The sequence below is a fragment of the Phragmites australis genome, chromosome 11 (assembly GCF_958298935.1).
Source record: "Phragmites australis chromosome 11, lpPhrAust1.1, whole genome shotgun sequence".
Taxonomy (NCBI): Eukaryota; Viridiplantae; Streptophyta; class Magnoliopsida; order Poales; family Poaceae; genus Phragmites; species Phragmites australis.
The window spans coordinates 29,177,254-29,195,162 of NC_084931.1; the positions used below are offsets into that span (position 1 = coordinate 29,177,254).

Sequence of the window (17,909 nt, forward strand, 5' to 3'; positions counted from 1 at the left end):
TAAAATTATATGACCGTTTAAAAAAATGAAACAATAGGTTATCGTTGTTCGTTTATCGGGCGATAGCAATGTACCTTATAAACGGACGACACCTTATAGGGCTTGTAGGTTAGAGAATAAAAAATGTGGCGCGGCCACGTGTCGCCCGTTTAGTGATCGGGCGATATCTTTATCTCAGCCACTGATTGAGCACAGTAATGAGTCTGTCGGTGTATCAGGAACCGGGGGTCCCCGAATCCCGAGGCCAGGCCAGTCATCCGCCACATGACGCTATCCCGCGAGGTCTCTCATGTAGGATGAGAAAAGGTCAAGTCCCGAGAGAAGGTGCTCGGGACCACAGTCGGTGGCTCTCGAGTACCCCAGTTCCCCGATGATCCACGGAGTCCAAGTACCGTGAAGAAAGTGCTCGGGGAGGTGTACGGTCACCCCCGAGCACCCTAGTCCCCCGACGATCAGGAGAGCTGAGTTCCGGGAGAGAGTGCTCGGGGCTGCGTGCAGCAGCCCCCGAGCACTCGGTTCCCCGAGGATCCGTACAAGAGTGCTCGGGAGAGAGTGCTCGGGGCTGCATGCGGTAGCCCCCGAGCATTCGGTTCCCCGAGGGTCCGTACAAGAGTGCTCGGGAGAGAGTGCTCAGGGAGGTGAACAGTATCCCCGAGCACTCGGCACCCCAAGGACAAGGAAAGGCATTCTCGGGAGAGAGTGCTTGGGGATGTGAACAGTACCCCCGAGCACTCGGTACCTCGACGACCCAGAAAGACTCCCGAGGGGCCTACCGATGAGGTGTCAACCAGTCAAAGGCCCGAGGCCGCATTTAATGAGCGTGCGTGGCCTGTCACCTCCAACTGCTCCCGCCGCGCTCAGCGTCAGTTCCTGCCATGTTTTGGCAGAGAGGCGTGGGGTTATTAATTGCACGGGTCCCGTCCCGTGCCATCCAGTCTGTCTCGGGATAACGTCGTAAGGACCAAGGCGTTTCGTCTGCCGCGCTGCTGTGGCAGGGGAACAAGACGGGGCGGGCACGCCGGGTTGCTCTGCGGCTGCCCGGTGGGCCCTCTCCACGGCGCCCGTTGCTAGGGAATTTATGGTGACGGATGACCGGGCGTGCGACGTATTTTCCACCCCCGGTCACTTCGTCCAGAGGAAATGATGACGCCCTTTCCATTTATGGCGTCTCGGAACTCGTGCCCCCTCCTTCCGTTCGGGGCATGTCGCGGCCGACGGGTACTTAAAGCAGCCGGCGGCACAAACGAAAAGAGAAGGGACACAAAGAATAGCAAAACAGAGACCAAGTGAAAAGAGCAGAGCTGAAGAACACAGCGCAAGAGAACACTGTGAGGAAGGCTGAGCCCAGTTCCAGCCGAAGAACAAGGAGCTCTAAACTCTTAGATAGACCAACATTCTTGTAACCAGCAACATCCTTGAGGGGCTTCCTTAGGACAGTTATAGCATCCATACAGGAGTAGGGTATTACGCCCCCGTGCGGCCCAAACCTATCTAAATTCCGGTGTATTTACTTCTTCTTGCACTAGGTCAACACCCCCACCACCGGCCGTTGCATTCATTCCCATTTATTTCTCCGACGAACGCATTCAGGATCATCCCCCAGCCGAATCTCTAAAAAGGGGTCTCTCGACTGGAGTTAATCCTCCGACAATGTCACTCAATGAATGGGCGACACCTTGGTGTAGCCGATTTTTTTAGCCGACAGAATTTAATTTTATTTGCGGTAATAGGCGTCTATGCGGCACAATTTTTATGTTTCGATTTGTCGAGTGACATTAAATGTTTGTGCGATATTTTGCACCATGTTCAACTTTTTGTTTCCATCTTGCGCTTCCTCTCTCTCCGCCTCATGGGCCTCCGCCATCATACAGTTACGCTCATCCCTCATCTTCTACTGCTACTCCTGAATGCGCTTGCACGTAGCCTCTATCCTCTCGTCGGCTTTCATCTCATGAAAGCGTCTCCAAGCGATGCAAAGCTCAAGGTGAAGGAGGAACACATCCGCTTCTGACTGCTCGGTATCTAGCCACTGTAAGAAGTCATATAGTGGTGACAGCGACTACAATAAAGATCAAAATATTAAGTGGTAAATCTTAATTATTTTTTATAGTTTGGCCAAAAGTGATTACCTGGCGGCGGGTGCCAACATTGTTGCTTCCCTGGGGTGGATCGTACTCTTAGTTGCGACACATGAAGAACATCCTTCCGTAGGTGTAGGAGAACTCGGAGAACTTCATCACCCTACAAAGGTCTCCACACCAACATATGGATACTTCGACCCCATCAAGTGTAGTATTCGACATGTATTTCTTAGAGAAAGGATATCAGATGTCATTTTCGTCAGAGTTGTAGAGGTTGAGGCTATTGATTTGGTTCTACATGTGGCCATGAGATCATCTATTTATAGTGCGGATTCGTGCTGGTGCATGGACTAAGTCTACGGAAATCAGCCCTGCGAAAGCAGTTGATTTTGCAGTAAGGTGTGGTCATATCAACTAAAAATGTCACTTCTGAAAAAGCCTACTTTTGAAAATGCTACTTCTGAAAAGTCTACATCTAAAAAGGCTACTGATGAGAAGGATAATTATAAAAAAGTTACAAGTCTACTTCTGAAAAGTTTACTTCTGAAGAGTATGAAGAAAGTAGCATTACACTAACATTAACATAGTACTATAACACCAAAAATAACATAACGCTATGAAACTAACAATAACATAGTAGCGTATAGGTTATATCCTCTCTTAGGGACGACCCCATTGGTCGCATCTGCCCTTGAGACCCTACATCTCTGTGCTCTCAACTGTTGAGCTAAGTACGTGAGCTGGTCTGATGGAACGATCGCCTACGCAGGCCGTTCAACATGTGGTGGAGTGATGTAGTCATCCTAAGAGGGTTGTGTCCCTGTAAGTGACATGTCAGGCAGCTGTGATGCACTGAGCTCATCACTATGTCCGAAGGTATAGGAGTACTCAGGGACCTGACTACCTCTCTGGTGAGCAACTCCATGTAGCTACCATGCGCCTCTATATCGCTAAGATCGTCGATCTCTGCACATATAACACCAAAGAAAATATGTTAGCACCGATAAAATGTGACATATGTAAGAATTGGTTATTCATGAAGCGAGTGGCGTACCTGAGCTAGGGAAGTGAGAACTTGAATGACCTGGGTCCATAGAGGAAGGCAACATGGATCCACTGCCGGTGTAGAAGTGGTCACAGCACCGATGAATGTTGGCCTCGACACTGTAGCGGGGTCACCGGCACTAGAGAAAGAATGGCTAGTCCATGTGCCACTGTAGTGCGGGTCACTAGGCTCGGGGAAGGACTACCTAGCTGAGGCGCCGTCATAGTAGGGGTCAGAACTCAGGGTGGAAGGCGACCTCGATGGCCGTGCAATGAAGGTCGAATGTATCGGTGGGTGTAGCAGCTCAATGAACGTGGTTGAAGGGCATGTCGAGAGAGGAGCCAACTGTCGATCCACATCTTGGTCGCCCGTGCCTGGACCTCAATCTGATGTAGTATGTCCCTATACAAAGAAAATTTTCATTTCATTACACAATATTTTGTACCAATAAGTGTAGTAATTTAGGAGTCGTGTAGTGCTCTACGTACCTCAACCGAACGCGCCTGGTCCCTGTGCGTGGGGTACGTGTCGGTGTATCAGGAACCAGGGGTCCCTGAGTCCCGAGACCGGACCGGCCATCCGCCACGTGTCACCATCCCGCGAGGACCCCCTACACGATGAGAAGAACTTAAGTTCCGAGAGAAGGCGCTCGGGGCCGCAGCCTCCGATTTCCGAGCACCCCAGTCCCCCGATGACCCGCAGAGTCCAAGTACTGGGAAGAAAGTGCTCGGGAGAGGGTGCTCGGGGCTGCACGTGGCAGCCCCCGAGGACTCGGTTCCCCGAAGGTCTTACCGGAGTGCTCGGGGCTGCACGTGGCAGCCCCCGAGGACTCGGTTCCCCGAAGGCCTCACCGGAGTACTCGGGAGAGGGTGCTCGGAGCTGCACGTGGCAGCCCCCGAGAACTCGGTTCCCCGAAGGTCTTACCGGAGTGCTCGGGAGAGAGTGCTCGGGGCTGCACGTGGCAGCCCCCGAGGACTCGGTTCCCCGAAGGTCTTACCGGAGTGCTCGGGAGAGAGTGCTCGGGGCTGCACGTGGCAGCCCCCGAGGACTCGGTTCCCCGAAGGCCTCACCAGAGTGCTCGGGAGAGAGTGCTCGGGGCTGCACGTGGCAGCCCCCGAGGACTCGGTTCCCCGAAGGCCTCACCAGAGTACTCGGGAGAGGGTGCTCGGAGCTGCACGTGGCAGCCCCCGAGGACTCGGTTCCCCGAAGGTCTTACCGAAGTACTCGGGAGAGGGTGCTCGGGGCTACACGTGGCAGCCCCCGAGCGCCTGGTTCCCCGAAGGTTCACGCAAGATCGCCCGACGACCCGAAGGGTCCCATCGGCGGGGTGTCAGCTAGTCAAAGGTCCAATACCGCATTCAATAGTCACGCGCGCCCTGACATCCTGACATCCTGACATTCTCAGCTGCCCACGCCCTAGTGTCAGACCCTGCCATGTTTTGGCAGGGGGCGTGGGTCCATTAAATGCACGGGTCCCGTCCCGTTTCATCCGGGTGCCTCGGGATAACGTTGCCAGAATCGAAGCGCTCCGCCTGCCACCCTGCCCCGGCAGAAGAACAAGACAGGGTGGGCGCACCGGGCACCTCTATGGCTGCCCGGTGGGCCCTCTTAATGGCGCCAGAGGACATCCACAGTGGCAGGTGGTCGGATGCACGCCGCATTTTTCCACCGCCCCTGTCACTTCGCCAAGACGGAATGATGGTACCTTTCTCTGTGGCACCTTGGCACTCGCGCCCCCTCTTTCCCATTCAGGATAAGTCGAGGTCGGCGCGCCTATAAAAGGAAAGGATGGAGAACACATAAAGAACACGTCAGACAAGACAGCATAAACAGGAGACATAGAAGAAGCGCGACGAACACGATAGAACAAGAACATCGCAGACAAGCTCGAGCAGAGCTAGAACACGAGAGCCTCAAGCTCTCTGTAGATAACACACCCTTATAACCAGACACATCCTTGAAGAATTCCCTTCAAGGAAAGATATTGCACTCACACAGGAGTAGGGTGTTATGCCCCCGTACGGCCCGAACCTGTCTAAACCCCGGTGCATCTATCTCTTTTGCACTAGGTCGATCTTCCCCCACCACCAGCCGCTGCATTTATTTCCGTTTTCATTTATTTCCCCGACGAGCTCGTTCAGGATCATCCCCCAGGCCGAATCTTTAAAAAGGGGTCTCTCGGGATCCCTGCGACAGGAGTTCACTCTCCGACAGTACGTGTCACGAACGTTTAACTCATGCCACAGAAGCTCAATCGATGTGTACGTAACCTGGATCAGTGTCTAAGGCACAAACCAGGATAGGTATTTCGTGTACGCCTCCTCAGAGTGTAGTCGATCCTCATCCACGACGTCCTCAACAGCTTAGTTCCGTCTCTCAACCCACGTGTGCATACGAGATGCAAACATGCTTGTGCTATGAGCCCCTTGCGCGTCAACCTGCAAAAATATAAGCACATGAAAAAATATGCACCAATGCCTCCAATGAAAAGGTAATTATAGCATTACGCACCTATGTGTGTTGCTAGACACTGTCCTAATGAGTGGGAGCGGGAACGCCTGCAACTTCTCGAACTGTCGCATCACATGATAAGGAGAATACTCCTCAACGCAGATGTTGCAAACGAGGGCATGCCGTGTGAACCAGTACTCCCGGTCCTGTAAGCACAACATCGTAAGTCCAAGTGGAGTGCGTTGAAGTACATCGTCCTCCATGTACGACCTCCAGTGGACATCATTCATCATCAGCTCATCGAACTGGTGAACGAAGTCTAGGTACACGTAGTGTCTCTGCACATTGAACCAAGTCGGTTGTGCATCAAACTAAGAGAAACCAGAAAAAAAAAAAAGAAAGTAATGAACAAATATGTGCAAAGTTCATAGGTCTTATCCTATGTCTGCGCCATAACAAGCCCATGATCAGACCATCGACGCCGTTGACATGGTACTGGTACGTGTTGTGGTCCACAAGGAGCCTACCGATGGAGAAGCACTCGTATGACCACATCTGAAGCAGTAGGGAAAACCTGTGAGAATCACGCTATCATCAGTCTTCATGCAGGCATCGCATACCAATACTTGCACATCCCTTGAAGTACCATTCAGTGTCATGTGCACTATTGCATAGCACTCCCTAAAATACTTGCATGTCTCTTGAAATATGAACTCTACAATCCCCACAAGCGGCAACCCTCTCACACATTTCATCACCCAGTTATAAACATATGCTAAATTTATAGTCATAATATCGTACCTAGACCTGTTTGTGTCGTAGAGCATAGCTCACTTCTCCTTCGGTTCATTCTCAAGCCACTCGCTAAATGACCTGGTAGATGACCCGATCCTCTGTGTTATGCCAGCTTTATTGTATGTTGGCATGGACTCAAAAGGTATTGGTTTGTCCTCTGGTCCCTCACAGGCCTTCCTACATGCTCCTGTGTTTGTTTTTTCGTTAACTAATCTAGTGTCTTCCAAAGAGCATAAAACTTTTGATGTTGGTTCTGATCGCATAGCCTCTTGAGCATGTTCATGAGGTTCTTATTCTTGAATTAGCAAAAGAAGTTTGCACCAAAATGCCTCCTGCACCAGCTACTCAACAGATCTGGCCATGCAGGTCCCATCATGTCATCGTTCGTTCCATTTTGCATATCCTGAATTGTCGCGAGCATCCTAGCATGCCAGTCATGTATAAGACACACGTTCGACCAAACATCAATAATTATCATCCTGACATAGTATAGGAACCAATACCAAATGTAGAACTTAGTTGTTCTCATCAACCCAAATAGCAGTCAGGATCTGTCCCTTGTACATTACGGTAAGGAAAGTGTCATCAATACACAGGATAGACCGATAATGGTCGAAAGCTTTGATACATGCTCCTAATGCGAAGAAGCATCGCTTCAGGATATACTTGCCAGGTTTGGACAATAATACGTTCTTATCAATATCATAATACGTCACTAGGTTCCTTCGAGCAATGGTCTGCAGCAAATATGACAGATTGTCATATGACGCTTTGTAGGTTTCGAATCTCATCTCAATTGCCTTCGGCTTTGTCCTCCATGCCTTGTTGTAGTTGATAGTTTACTTGTACTCCTCCTCAATTTGTTCGATTATGGATCATGGTTTGTAGTTCAGATTGTTCACAATCTGAGCGTACATCACATTGACGACAAAGGCTGATGTAACGTTCCTGTGGCTGGGCTCAAGTTTGTCCATCGTGCAAGTGTGGTTGACCACAATTGACACCTGTCAATACTAAACTCACTTTCCCTTGAAGTTGTGCACCTACCATAGGTAACCCTCCTTCACGCACTTCACATCATATTACTTCTTTCTTGACTTGATAGCAAAAAACTACCATCAAAACGATGTCGCCTATTGAGTCATAACATCTTTCATGGTCTGACTAGTAGGATATCTAGCACCCTTGGCCACCTCATTCTGCGTATACTCTCAGAACACATATTTCCCTTATTTCACCATAAGGTTGGTAAAGTTAGGATTATTCCGGTCTGCAATAATAGAAGTGTCGTCCTCATCATTCAACATATCATACTCAGCAGATTTATCAGCCTCAAGATCATCCCACTTCATCTATTCAATTAGAGAAGGGATTCGTTTGCCATCGTCTACCTCACCGGTCGGTTCAATTGGATAATCCAATGAATATGCATCATCCGGATCAACATCCTCATCATACTCTTCCTCATCACCATCCTCCTCTGTGTACCCCCACCCTGTATCTCCCTAACTGCCTCTTTATTCTTCCATTACATAAACAACATAGTAGGCTAACATCCGTGCACAACATCATGCAGGTACCTCCTTCAAACTTTATCTTCACTAAGCGAGTACACCTCCCAGTACACAATATCTCTCATATGGTTGCCCACAATGCTAATGGTCATCTCTTGAACCTCGATGTCTATTTTAAAACCGTGCATCAATCAGGTGTACAAGTGTTTAACACTTTTATGCGTTAGTCTGGAGATACCCTTGTCCATTAACTAAAATACAAACAATACTACCCTTTGCAACCATATAATATTTTACTATCCCAATAAAAAAACATAAATTGTCACTGATCCAACATACCTAACAACCATCAACAAAAACTCTAACATTATTGCAATAGAACATAAAAAATTATGCAAAACTACATCTACAATAATGAAAAATTCATTACAAACACGGATCAACATGTTATCTATACTGCAATAAAGTATTCTTAGATCTTTACATCAAACACCTCTAAATCCTACATCTACTACCTCAGTTATGTCAACACTATGTCTAAATCATACATCTAATACCTAATATATGTGTAAATACTATATCTAATTGTTAAAATATACGTATAAACAAGATCTAGTTGCTAAACTATATCTAACTCTAATTTTAAACCTAGATCTACATTCTAACCCACATCTAGCGACTATCCTACCAGATTTGTAGAAAAAAAAAAGAAAAAACATACTTTTTTTCTCCCGCAAGGCTTCACCGTAAAATTTCTCCTCCCCTCTCCTCTCCACCTGTCCTCCCTCTCCTCCTGCTCTCTCGACTACGTTAGAAGAAAATGACCTGCTAACATTGATAGGCCGGCATGACCGATTTATCAAAATGATCTCGTCCACTGTACGGATAACACCTTTTAGGTGGATCCACCCATTGTCATGGCGAGAAAGATCTTGCTCGTTTAACGGACGAGATCAAGATCTTACACGCTAAACGGACAAAACCTCGAGGAAAAGCATTTAATATGCCCTGCCAGTTGGGACCCACAAGGTCTCATCCATTCATCAGACGACAGTACCTATTGCTGTTATTTTAAACGGTCATGTAATTTTGTAAATATTAAAAATATATTAAAAAATCATGAATGTCCCAATCGATTTGAGAAGGCGATGGGCTTCAACCTCGTGGCTCTTGCACTTCTTGCTTTGCCCACCTCGTGCAGCCCAGCAGGACCTTGAATTGGTCCACCGACTCCCCAACTCAGCATAGCACCCAGAATCACTGCTGCCGCTGGCCCTGAAGATGTGTTTAGTTGGATATATGAGGTAAATGGTATGAAATGTAATTAACTTGTATGGGATGGAGTTGATTGAGATAATTCAAGATGGATCTTTGGTTGAGGGAATATGATGATCCAGTTCGATGTTTGGTTGGAGGGATTAAACTGCTAAAGAGTACTAATTTTGCATCGGCGGATCTTGATCCAACGACTCTCGGTCATCTTCCCCAATGTTATCGTGAAAGGAGCACCTTACAGCCCTGCAGACCATGTCCGCAAGACAAATGCCATGCTCGATCTCCATCTTAGATGAGTCTTCGTCCAAACTAAGCACATCGAGACGTATTCCACCACCTTCTCACCAATAATCGGTCCTCAATTATTTTCTTTTCTCCAATTTTTTTCCAGATGAATTGAACCCATCCAAGGAGTGAATGCCTTTGTTTGAACGCCACTACCAAATTTGTTTTCACCGGCGAGCTCCTAAATTTGTAGACCCTGTCGTCGTCTTCCCTACGCCACATCCCACCTCATGGTCGCCTCTTCTCTGTAGAACTTCAATGAAGCGTGGGCATGGCTGCCTATCTCCGCCTCTAGCTGCCATGACTCGAAATTAGTGCACCTCTAGGTTCCTCCACTCACAACTCCACATATTCTCGCCTCTCCGTTGTCCCAAGGACTCAAGGACCCATACTGGGCATTGCATCATCGTCACTTAGGCGTCGCGTGATCTGGCATTGCATCATCGTCACTTAGGCGTCGCGTGATCACATTGCATCATCGTCACTTACCGTGTGTTTGGTTTTATGGATATGACCATTCGGGAGATGGCCATCTCTTTTTCTCAGTGTTTAGTTCACTCCATCAGGTGGATGGGATGGTCACCATGCACGAATATTCGGTCCGGATGCTGGACGGAGCGATCCCTGGAAAAATACCGGACCAAGCGATCCCTTCTCGTACATTCACACTCGTGGTGCGTTCGTACTTTTATTTAACTCTCAATTTTATCTAGAAGTACAAAAATAGTTTAAATAATCTAAATATTTTCATGAGCAAATTAGAGCTCACTAACAACCCATTTTAATTAGTTTGATCCAAAAATTATGAGCTAATATTTAATTAAAATTCTCTAAAGAAGCATACTTTTATAAATTTTAGTAATTTTTAATGCTTCAAATAAATTCCCAAAAATCAATAAAAATTCACTAATATTCTTCTCATTTGATGTATTAATTTATAAAAATATTTCTAATTATAGATTATTTGGTGAAAATGTAAGTTCATTTGTAATATTTTATTTATATACATTTATAAAAATGTTTCTAACCAACTCAGCTCATCCAATCCATCCAACCAAACAAAAAATTGGCTCATCCTATCCACTATAATCCCATGAACCAAACAGAAAACTGATTCATCCCATCTATCCAACCAAACAAAAAATTGGATCATCCCATCCCTAAAAACAGAGATAGTTCCATCCCATCCCACCTCGCTCTCCAACCAAACACACCCTTAGGCATCGCGTGGTCACAAGAGCCAAGTGAACAAGGCAAAACGAGATCATTCTAGTTTTTTTCTTTTTGTCCCACGACAAGATGCTGGTAACGAGGATATATTCATATATTTTGCATATCTCTAAAGGAATATATGAGGATCGTTGATATCTTACTTGATACGATATTGATGATAGCTGTCACGAAACAAGATACGAAGATAAAAATACAAGGAAGTTGATAGTTTCGAACTAAAAAACTATGTCTTGTTTGGTAAGAAATTATAGATATTCATAAGTTTCACGATCCAAACAGATTATAGCTATAGAAGTCCAGATAGGTTGCACCTGAGTATCACTGACTATATAAGTTGTGAAGAGGGACACATCCAAGACATCGAATCTCACATCAAATCAATCAAAGCACAAGCAAATCGCGTCTTCAAATCTTTGAAGTTGCGAAACCCCTCAAAACTAGTTGAGTAGAAGATCAACATCTATCGAAAATTTATATTAGAAGCAATCCTCTAGTCGATTAGGTATTCAACCTTAGACACATGTAAATTCACCTACTTCTAAGGATTGAACACCCTATATTTGAATAATCAAGATAAGATATGATGTATAGCTATTATTTAATTTATATATAAACTCGGTATCTCTTATATGATATACTTATATGACTACTTATGTATCTCTATTTTTCATATACAAAGTAATATACGGTCGAATATTGAATTCTCGATAGCTGGATGTTGAACGAATATTCTCTTAAAGTGGATGATCCCATTTGATTCCAATTCACTCAATCAAACACATGGATCATCTCAAAACCTGAATGGGACGATCCAATGCACCCTCATGCACTCGTCCATACACACCCAAGTCCTCGGACGGCTGGTCACGCAGGTGACAGAGAGATGGCAAATGAATGAAGGGTCTGCTACCAGTCGCAACATCTTCCTCGTTTTTTTGGGAACCTTCATGAAGGGTTTGTTACAGAGACCACAATTTCTTTTCTCTAAAAAAACAGAGACCACAATTACCCGTGAATTGTCATTAGATGATGCAGCTTTTTGTAAGCGCAACGACTAGACTGAAGTTATACTAATTTATCGATCACGTCGATAGACTACCATTCTGCGTGCATCCAGGTCAAACCAAAAAAAAAAAAAAAACTATGGGAAAAAGGTCACCAACTAAGTTCGATCCTGCTAAAGAAAAAGTCACGATCGATCCTGGCACCAACTAATACCGGGAAACTTTTTCTCATATACCATTAACAACGACAGCAAGAAAGAACCTAGTTTTAAAGATAATAGGTTGATGACGATATTAAGGAAGAAAAAAACTCACGCTGTCACGCACGACGCACATCGACATTTGAGACTAACCAAACACAAGTACACGCAACATCCAGATTTTCATGAGGCGGCGATCGAGCACCAGCTACTGCCGGTGGCACCCGTGCGGTATCTTGGGCGTGCTCATGCAGCTGGACGACGCGGACGCCGGCGACGTGGGGAAGGAGAAGGACGCGCGCGCGCCTTGCGGCATGACCCGGGACGACAGCGATCGGCGCCAGTACGAGAAGGACGAGGACGACGCTCTCGGGACGCCGGCGTTCCGCGGCGCCGACGACGACGTCGACGCCCTCCTCGGCGCGACGTTCCCACCTCCAGAAGCGGGAACGGGGCCCGCGGCGGCAGCGGACGGCGACGACGGCCACCAAGTGGAGAGAGACGCCGACGCCAGGAAGGTGACGCGCTGGGAGTGGGACGCCGGCAGCGCGTCGGGCACGTCGGCCACGCCCCTGCGGCTCGCACTGCTGAGCTTCGTCGTCGCGGGCGGGTGCACCGGCTTCTTCTTGGAACGGCTTGGCAGTCGAAAACACGCGCACTTGAGGACGCCACCACCCGCCGCCGGCTCGGCGACGTTGCCCATTTTAGGCCGCAGCGGCGGTGGAGGAGGTAGTGGCTGGAGCGCCACAAAGATGCCTTCTTTGGGAGAAGCCATGGACTTTGGGTGATGCACACGATGGGCTAAACCGAAGAAACGAAGGATTGTTTTGACGTGGTTGGCGAGTGGTTTATATAGTGAACCGGAACTCGCCGTGTCTTTGCATTTTTTAGGCAAAAACTGTCCAGCAAGTGGCCGGCAACAGCCCCTGGAAGGCTGGAAACCATAGATTCTAGAGGAAGGGGAAGATACTTTCATACCAGATTTATTATTTATAAGTCGCCTGACTAATTTCCCCCCTGAGTTTAATTGAATTGTTCTCGACCGTTGTGTTTGCGTGACTTATGTTATTTATGGGATAATGTCACAAATATCAAAAAACAGTTCTGGATCCAGCCAAGGCGCATGCTTCGTGTTGACACAATAATCCTTGCTGCACAGTGCCGTGGTTAGATCAAAAGTGCATTTCGACATTTTGATTTCTAGTGAATGAACTAATCCACAATCTCTTTCACATTGTTTGGAGCATTCCAGCGGGTGTTTTCAAACAAACGCTTATTGACAATCTCACGCATAATGACAATCTCACGTGTGACTAAAATTTCACTGATATTTAAATTTTATAAATTTCAGAAGGGAACAAATGTTTAATTCCGGATATTTCTTTCACAAACATGTGGGACTCAAAAAGTAGAAGATAAAAAATGACTGAAATTTTACTAATTTTGATCTTTTCATCGGTGAACGAAAAAATTAAACGATATTAAAATCCCTTATCTCATCCTCATTATTAATGAAGTGTCTATCCAAGTCCGAACAAGTCACTCTTGATCAAAAATGATTTTGTGCTCGAACAATGATTACTTCGGGCTCGGGCTAATGGACGCGAGAAATGTGCTGGAGGCCTTTGGCTACGACGAAGAAGCCTAATCAAGAACATAATTAAGTAGGTGTTAATGGTGGCACACTCCTTGTTATGAGCTGGATGCACTGAGCTGCCGGCTCGTTTGTTTTGGTGGCATGTGGCTTACACGGCTCTACTGTAGTAGCTAGTGGCAGCTAGCTCACAATACACTTGTATACTATTCATGTTTTGTACTGCTTCATTTCCTTGTGGCTCGAGGAATGGACGATCTCGATTTGGGCTCCAATATCCGGATAAAAGAAACTGTCTTTTTCGTACAAGGATTTCATCGTGGTGTGCTGGATACTCTAAACTTTCAAATCTAATATATAAATATAAAATTTGCTATAAATATATTAAAAGTTTTCAACGTCCTAAATTCAATAAGTTTGAAATTTACAAAAACTATAATATAAATAGTCCATGTAAAACTAAACAACGTGTTAACAATTCTACAATATATTAAACGCAATGTCAACATTCTTTTCTATGTCTTAGCAATTTTACTTTTACAATTCATAACTAAAACTAAGTCAAATAAAAACAAAAACATAGTCATCGACCGGGAAAAGAACAACCTGCTTACCTACATATTCATTTGCTAACTTGCAACTCTTATATTGAGCTAATTCTATCACGCAATCACTCAATCATACCCCTGACCACTGAGACAAAATAAGGGTATCTGCACAATGCATACAGCGCATCAAAATTTTGGAACTTTGTGCATCGATAAGAACATCACCTGCAGCAAAATTTGTGCATCAAAATTTTCGGTCACCTGCAGGATGTAGTAAGATGGCGTCCGACGCCCGTCCCGACAAGCCCAAAGCACTTGTATACTTTAACGAGATGCGTATGTACAAATTATTCTTAGATTTTTTTAAGTGTAGCAAGGTACAAAAGGGGAAATGGGAGGTTGTTTTTTTTTTTTAGAGGAAGATCAACGTATATGTATGGTTTTTTTTTTCAAATTTACAAAATTACGTAGCCGTTTTAAAATATTACAATAATAGCCTATTCATCGAGTGTGACCCTATGGGACCCGCCGATCAGAAGATTAAAAAATACAATGAGATCACGTGTCACCTGTTCATCAGGCGTCAGCAAAGTGTCACCTAATGGACGATCGACACCTTGCTACTTTTTTTTATTTGTGGCAGAACAGGTATGCGACGTAATGTTTATGTTTTGAATTCGTCCGATGTTATTAGATATTTGTGCGATATTTTAGATACCTGGATTTTACGAAAACAGAAAGATGAACATGACGATTTTAATAGGAACGGTGGCATACACGGACGGTGACATGTATGGTACACAGTCATTCTAACATAAATAAGTAATAGGTCTAAACCTAACATGTTTTAGAGAATATAAAGAATATGATTACAACATATGGTATACTGAGTGGTACATGGGTACTTTCCTTTTCTCGCCGCTTCCGATCCTGCCTCACGCGTCCGGTGTGCCCTCTCGCGCTTCCTCTACCTCTCCGCCTCACGAGCCTTCGCCATCATATGGTTACGCTTCTCCCTCATCTTCTGCTACTCCTTCTAAATATGCTTGCGCATAGCCTTCATCCTCTTATTGGAAGCGTCTCCAAGTGGTGCGGTGCTGAGTATGAAGGAGGAACATATCCGCTTGCGACTGCTCAGTATCCAACCAATGTAAGAAGTTACATAGTGATGGCGACGACTGCAATAGAGACAAAAATATTAAGTGACGATTCTTAGTTGTATTTGGAGTAGTTTGGCCAAAATGGTTACCTAGCAACGGGAGCTAACATTGGGGCTTCCCTACGACGGATCGTACTCGTAGTTGTGGCACATGAAGAACATTCTTCCGTAGGTGTTGGAGAACTTGGAGGATTTGATCACACTACAAAGGTCTCCACACAAGCACATGGACACTTCGACCCCATCAAGCATAGTATCTGGCAAGTATTTCTTGGGAAAAGATTGAACACCATTTTCGTTGGAGCTGTGGAGGTTGATGCTATTTGTTTGGTTGTACATGTGGCCAATAGGTTATCTATTTATACTGCGGATTTGTGATGGTGCATGGACTAAGTCCACCAAAATCAGCCTTAAAAAGGAGTTGGTTATGCAGTAAGGTGTGGTCATATCAACTAAAAACGCTACTCATAAAAAGACTACTTCTGAAAAGGTTGTTTTTAGAAAGGCTACGTCTGAAAAGGCTACTGATGATAAGGCTAATTCTGAAAAGACTAGGTATGAATAGACTAGGTACTTGTTTTATTATTACGGTTAGATATGTGCGGGTAACACAAATTTGACGGTAATATTACGCCGCAGTAAAAAGACGTATGCTGCTACAATACATCTATAAAAGGCTCATGTATCTAGAAACTAAAGCCACAACGATCAATGGAGGGTAGGGGAGGGAGGAGTGAGGAAGAAGGGGGCAGGGCGGGCAGCGGTGAGATGAGATGGTTCGTTTGGTCCTACTGAGTACAAGAAGTCTCTCTACAACTTTCTTTTGCAAGATAGGAGTGATTTTCGTCCTATAAGTCACCTAAGAATTTATGAGCACTCGAATGAGCCATGTCCCAAGTGCTCTTATGACTACGATTACATCGTTCAAATGTAAGATGGGAGCTTTCATAGGGGTGTCAATTCTTCCAATATCCTCTAGGTAGGATGAGAATTATTTCATCATCACTGTCTGTATTCTTATTTGAAAACATTAGACATTGTGACATTCACATTTTTTTTGCCTCTAACTACGACCTTGACAACTGCTAGTATATAAGATGGGTCAATCATCCTGTTCTGTAGCATATCCAAGATTACATCCACCACCTACGAGACCAAATATTTGGCTTGCAGTTAGAGGTGGAGAATATGCCAAATCTTCTTGTAATACAACTGAATGACCCTTCTGTATGCATTGATCCATAGCGCGGGTAGTGAGGCCTAGGGGTGGCGGTGGGGATGGGGTCTTGGGGGTCGGGGTGGCAGCGTGGATTGGCGGTGTGATGGTGTTAGAAGAATGGTTGATGGCCGATGGCTTGATGGGGTTAGGGTTGGAGACCTGGAGTTGGACTCAGGATGGAATCACGGGAGTGGGAGTGTGTCGAAATGGATCCACCTATCATACGCATATATGAGTAAACGAGTGCCACATCTATACATATATTTTACTCGTACCCGTAAAACTGCATCCCTAGCTGCTACCTCCAAAACATGCATGCATATGTCCGTTTGGAGGGAGAAATTAGCTGTTGAGTGCAACGCTAACGAGCAACGTCGAACTTGACAGTACGCATCATTCAAGGCCAAACTGCAGCCAGCAATCAGCAGGATGCATGCCAAGATCGATCTGCTACTGAAGCGTTGGATGAGTATGTACTTGGTTGCATGCACCAGCACCGGAACGCATGGTGGCATGTGAGACCATCAAGCATGCATGCTAAACTGGCTGCATGACCATCCCCACCTCAGCGGCCGTCCACTTGGCAGGCCGGCTTAGCTAGCTTCACGGTCATCAGTCATCACCACTTCACACCACTCTCATTGCTAGGTAAGAAAGCAGCTTGCTGTAATCAGCAAGCGCTGATCAGGTAGGGCCTGTCCAACGTGTTGACGTGGAGGAACGCTTCCAGATAGTTATGAAAAATTATGCCACGGTGACGTCCAGCGTGTGCGCTGGCAGAAGGCGTCTGCGCTAGCTTTACCACCGCGCGCCCACCTATTCCCGCTCGCTGCACGCGCGTCACGATCCGGACGGCGTGAGCTAGGTGATCAACAGAACAAAACTGCAGCACAAAGAGGCAAAGGCCTGCATGCGGCATACCATTGCCGATGCCATGCTCGAGTAGAGTCTAGATATCACGCAACACTCGCAATTGAAGTTTCAGTTCACACAGAGGTGAGCGAGCAAACGAACAAACGCGAGTCGTTGTTGCTGGTGGTCGCCATGGAGGTGAAGGTGGTGAGGTCCAAGCTCGTGAGGCCGTCCTACTCGGAGGGGGCCCCGCGGCCGGACACCACCGAGCACGTTCCCTCGTCGGTGTTCGACAAGGTCACGTACCAGATACAGATGGCCATCATCTACGCCTTCTCGCCGCCGGGACCCTCCACCGCTGATATCGAGCGCGGCCTTGCTGCGGTGCTGGGCGTGTATCGGCCATTCGCTGGCCAGGCCCACCCGGGCCCGGACGGCGCGCCCGGCGTGCTGCTCAACGACCACGGGGCGCGGCTCATCGAGGCGTCCGTGGACGCGCACCTCGCCGACATCGCGCCGGCGAAGCCGTCACCCGTCGTGCTGCAGCTGCACCCGGGCCTCGAGGACGAGATCGAGGAGGTGGCGCAGGTGCATTGGATGTCCATTGTGCCATCGAAGCTTTTTCAGATGGAAAATAATTCCATTAACTAAAGG

At 46.5% G+C, this 17,909-nt stretch overlaps 2 protein-coding genes across 2 annotated transcripts; one reads left to right on the top strand and one right to left on the bottom strand.

The window, feature by feature from the left end:
- Nucleotides 1-11,926: 11,926 nt before the first annotated feature.
- On the bottom strand, nt 11,927-12,768 carry LOC133883956 (uncharacterized). Its single transcript, XM_062323366.1, has one exon. The coding sequence runs from the start codon at nt 12,656-12,658 to the stop codon at nt 12,092-12,094; it is 567 nt and encodes a 188-aa protein (XP_062179350.1). The 5' UTR covers nt 12,659-12,768; the 3' UTR covers nt 11,927-12,091.
- Nucleotides 12,769-17,447: 4,679 nt separating this feature from the next.
- Nucleotides 17,448-17,906, top strand: LOC133884139 (putrescine hydroxycinnamoyltransferase-like). The gene has a single exon (XM_062323502.1). It carries the CDS (start codon nt 17,448-17,450, stop codon nt 17,904-17,906), a length of 459 nt encoding a protein of 152 aa, XP_062179486.1.
- The last annotated feature ends 3 nt before the right edge of the window (nt 17,907-17,909 follow it).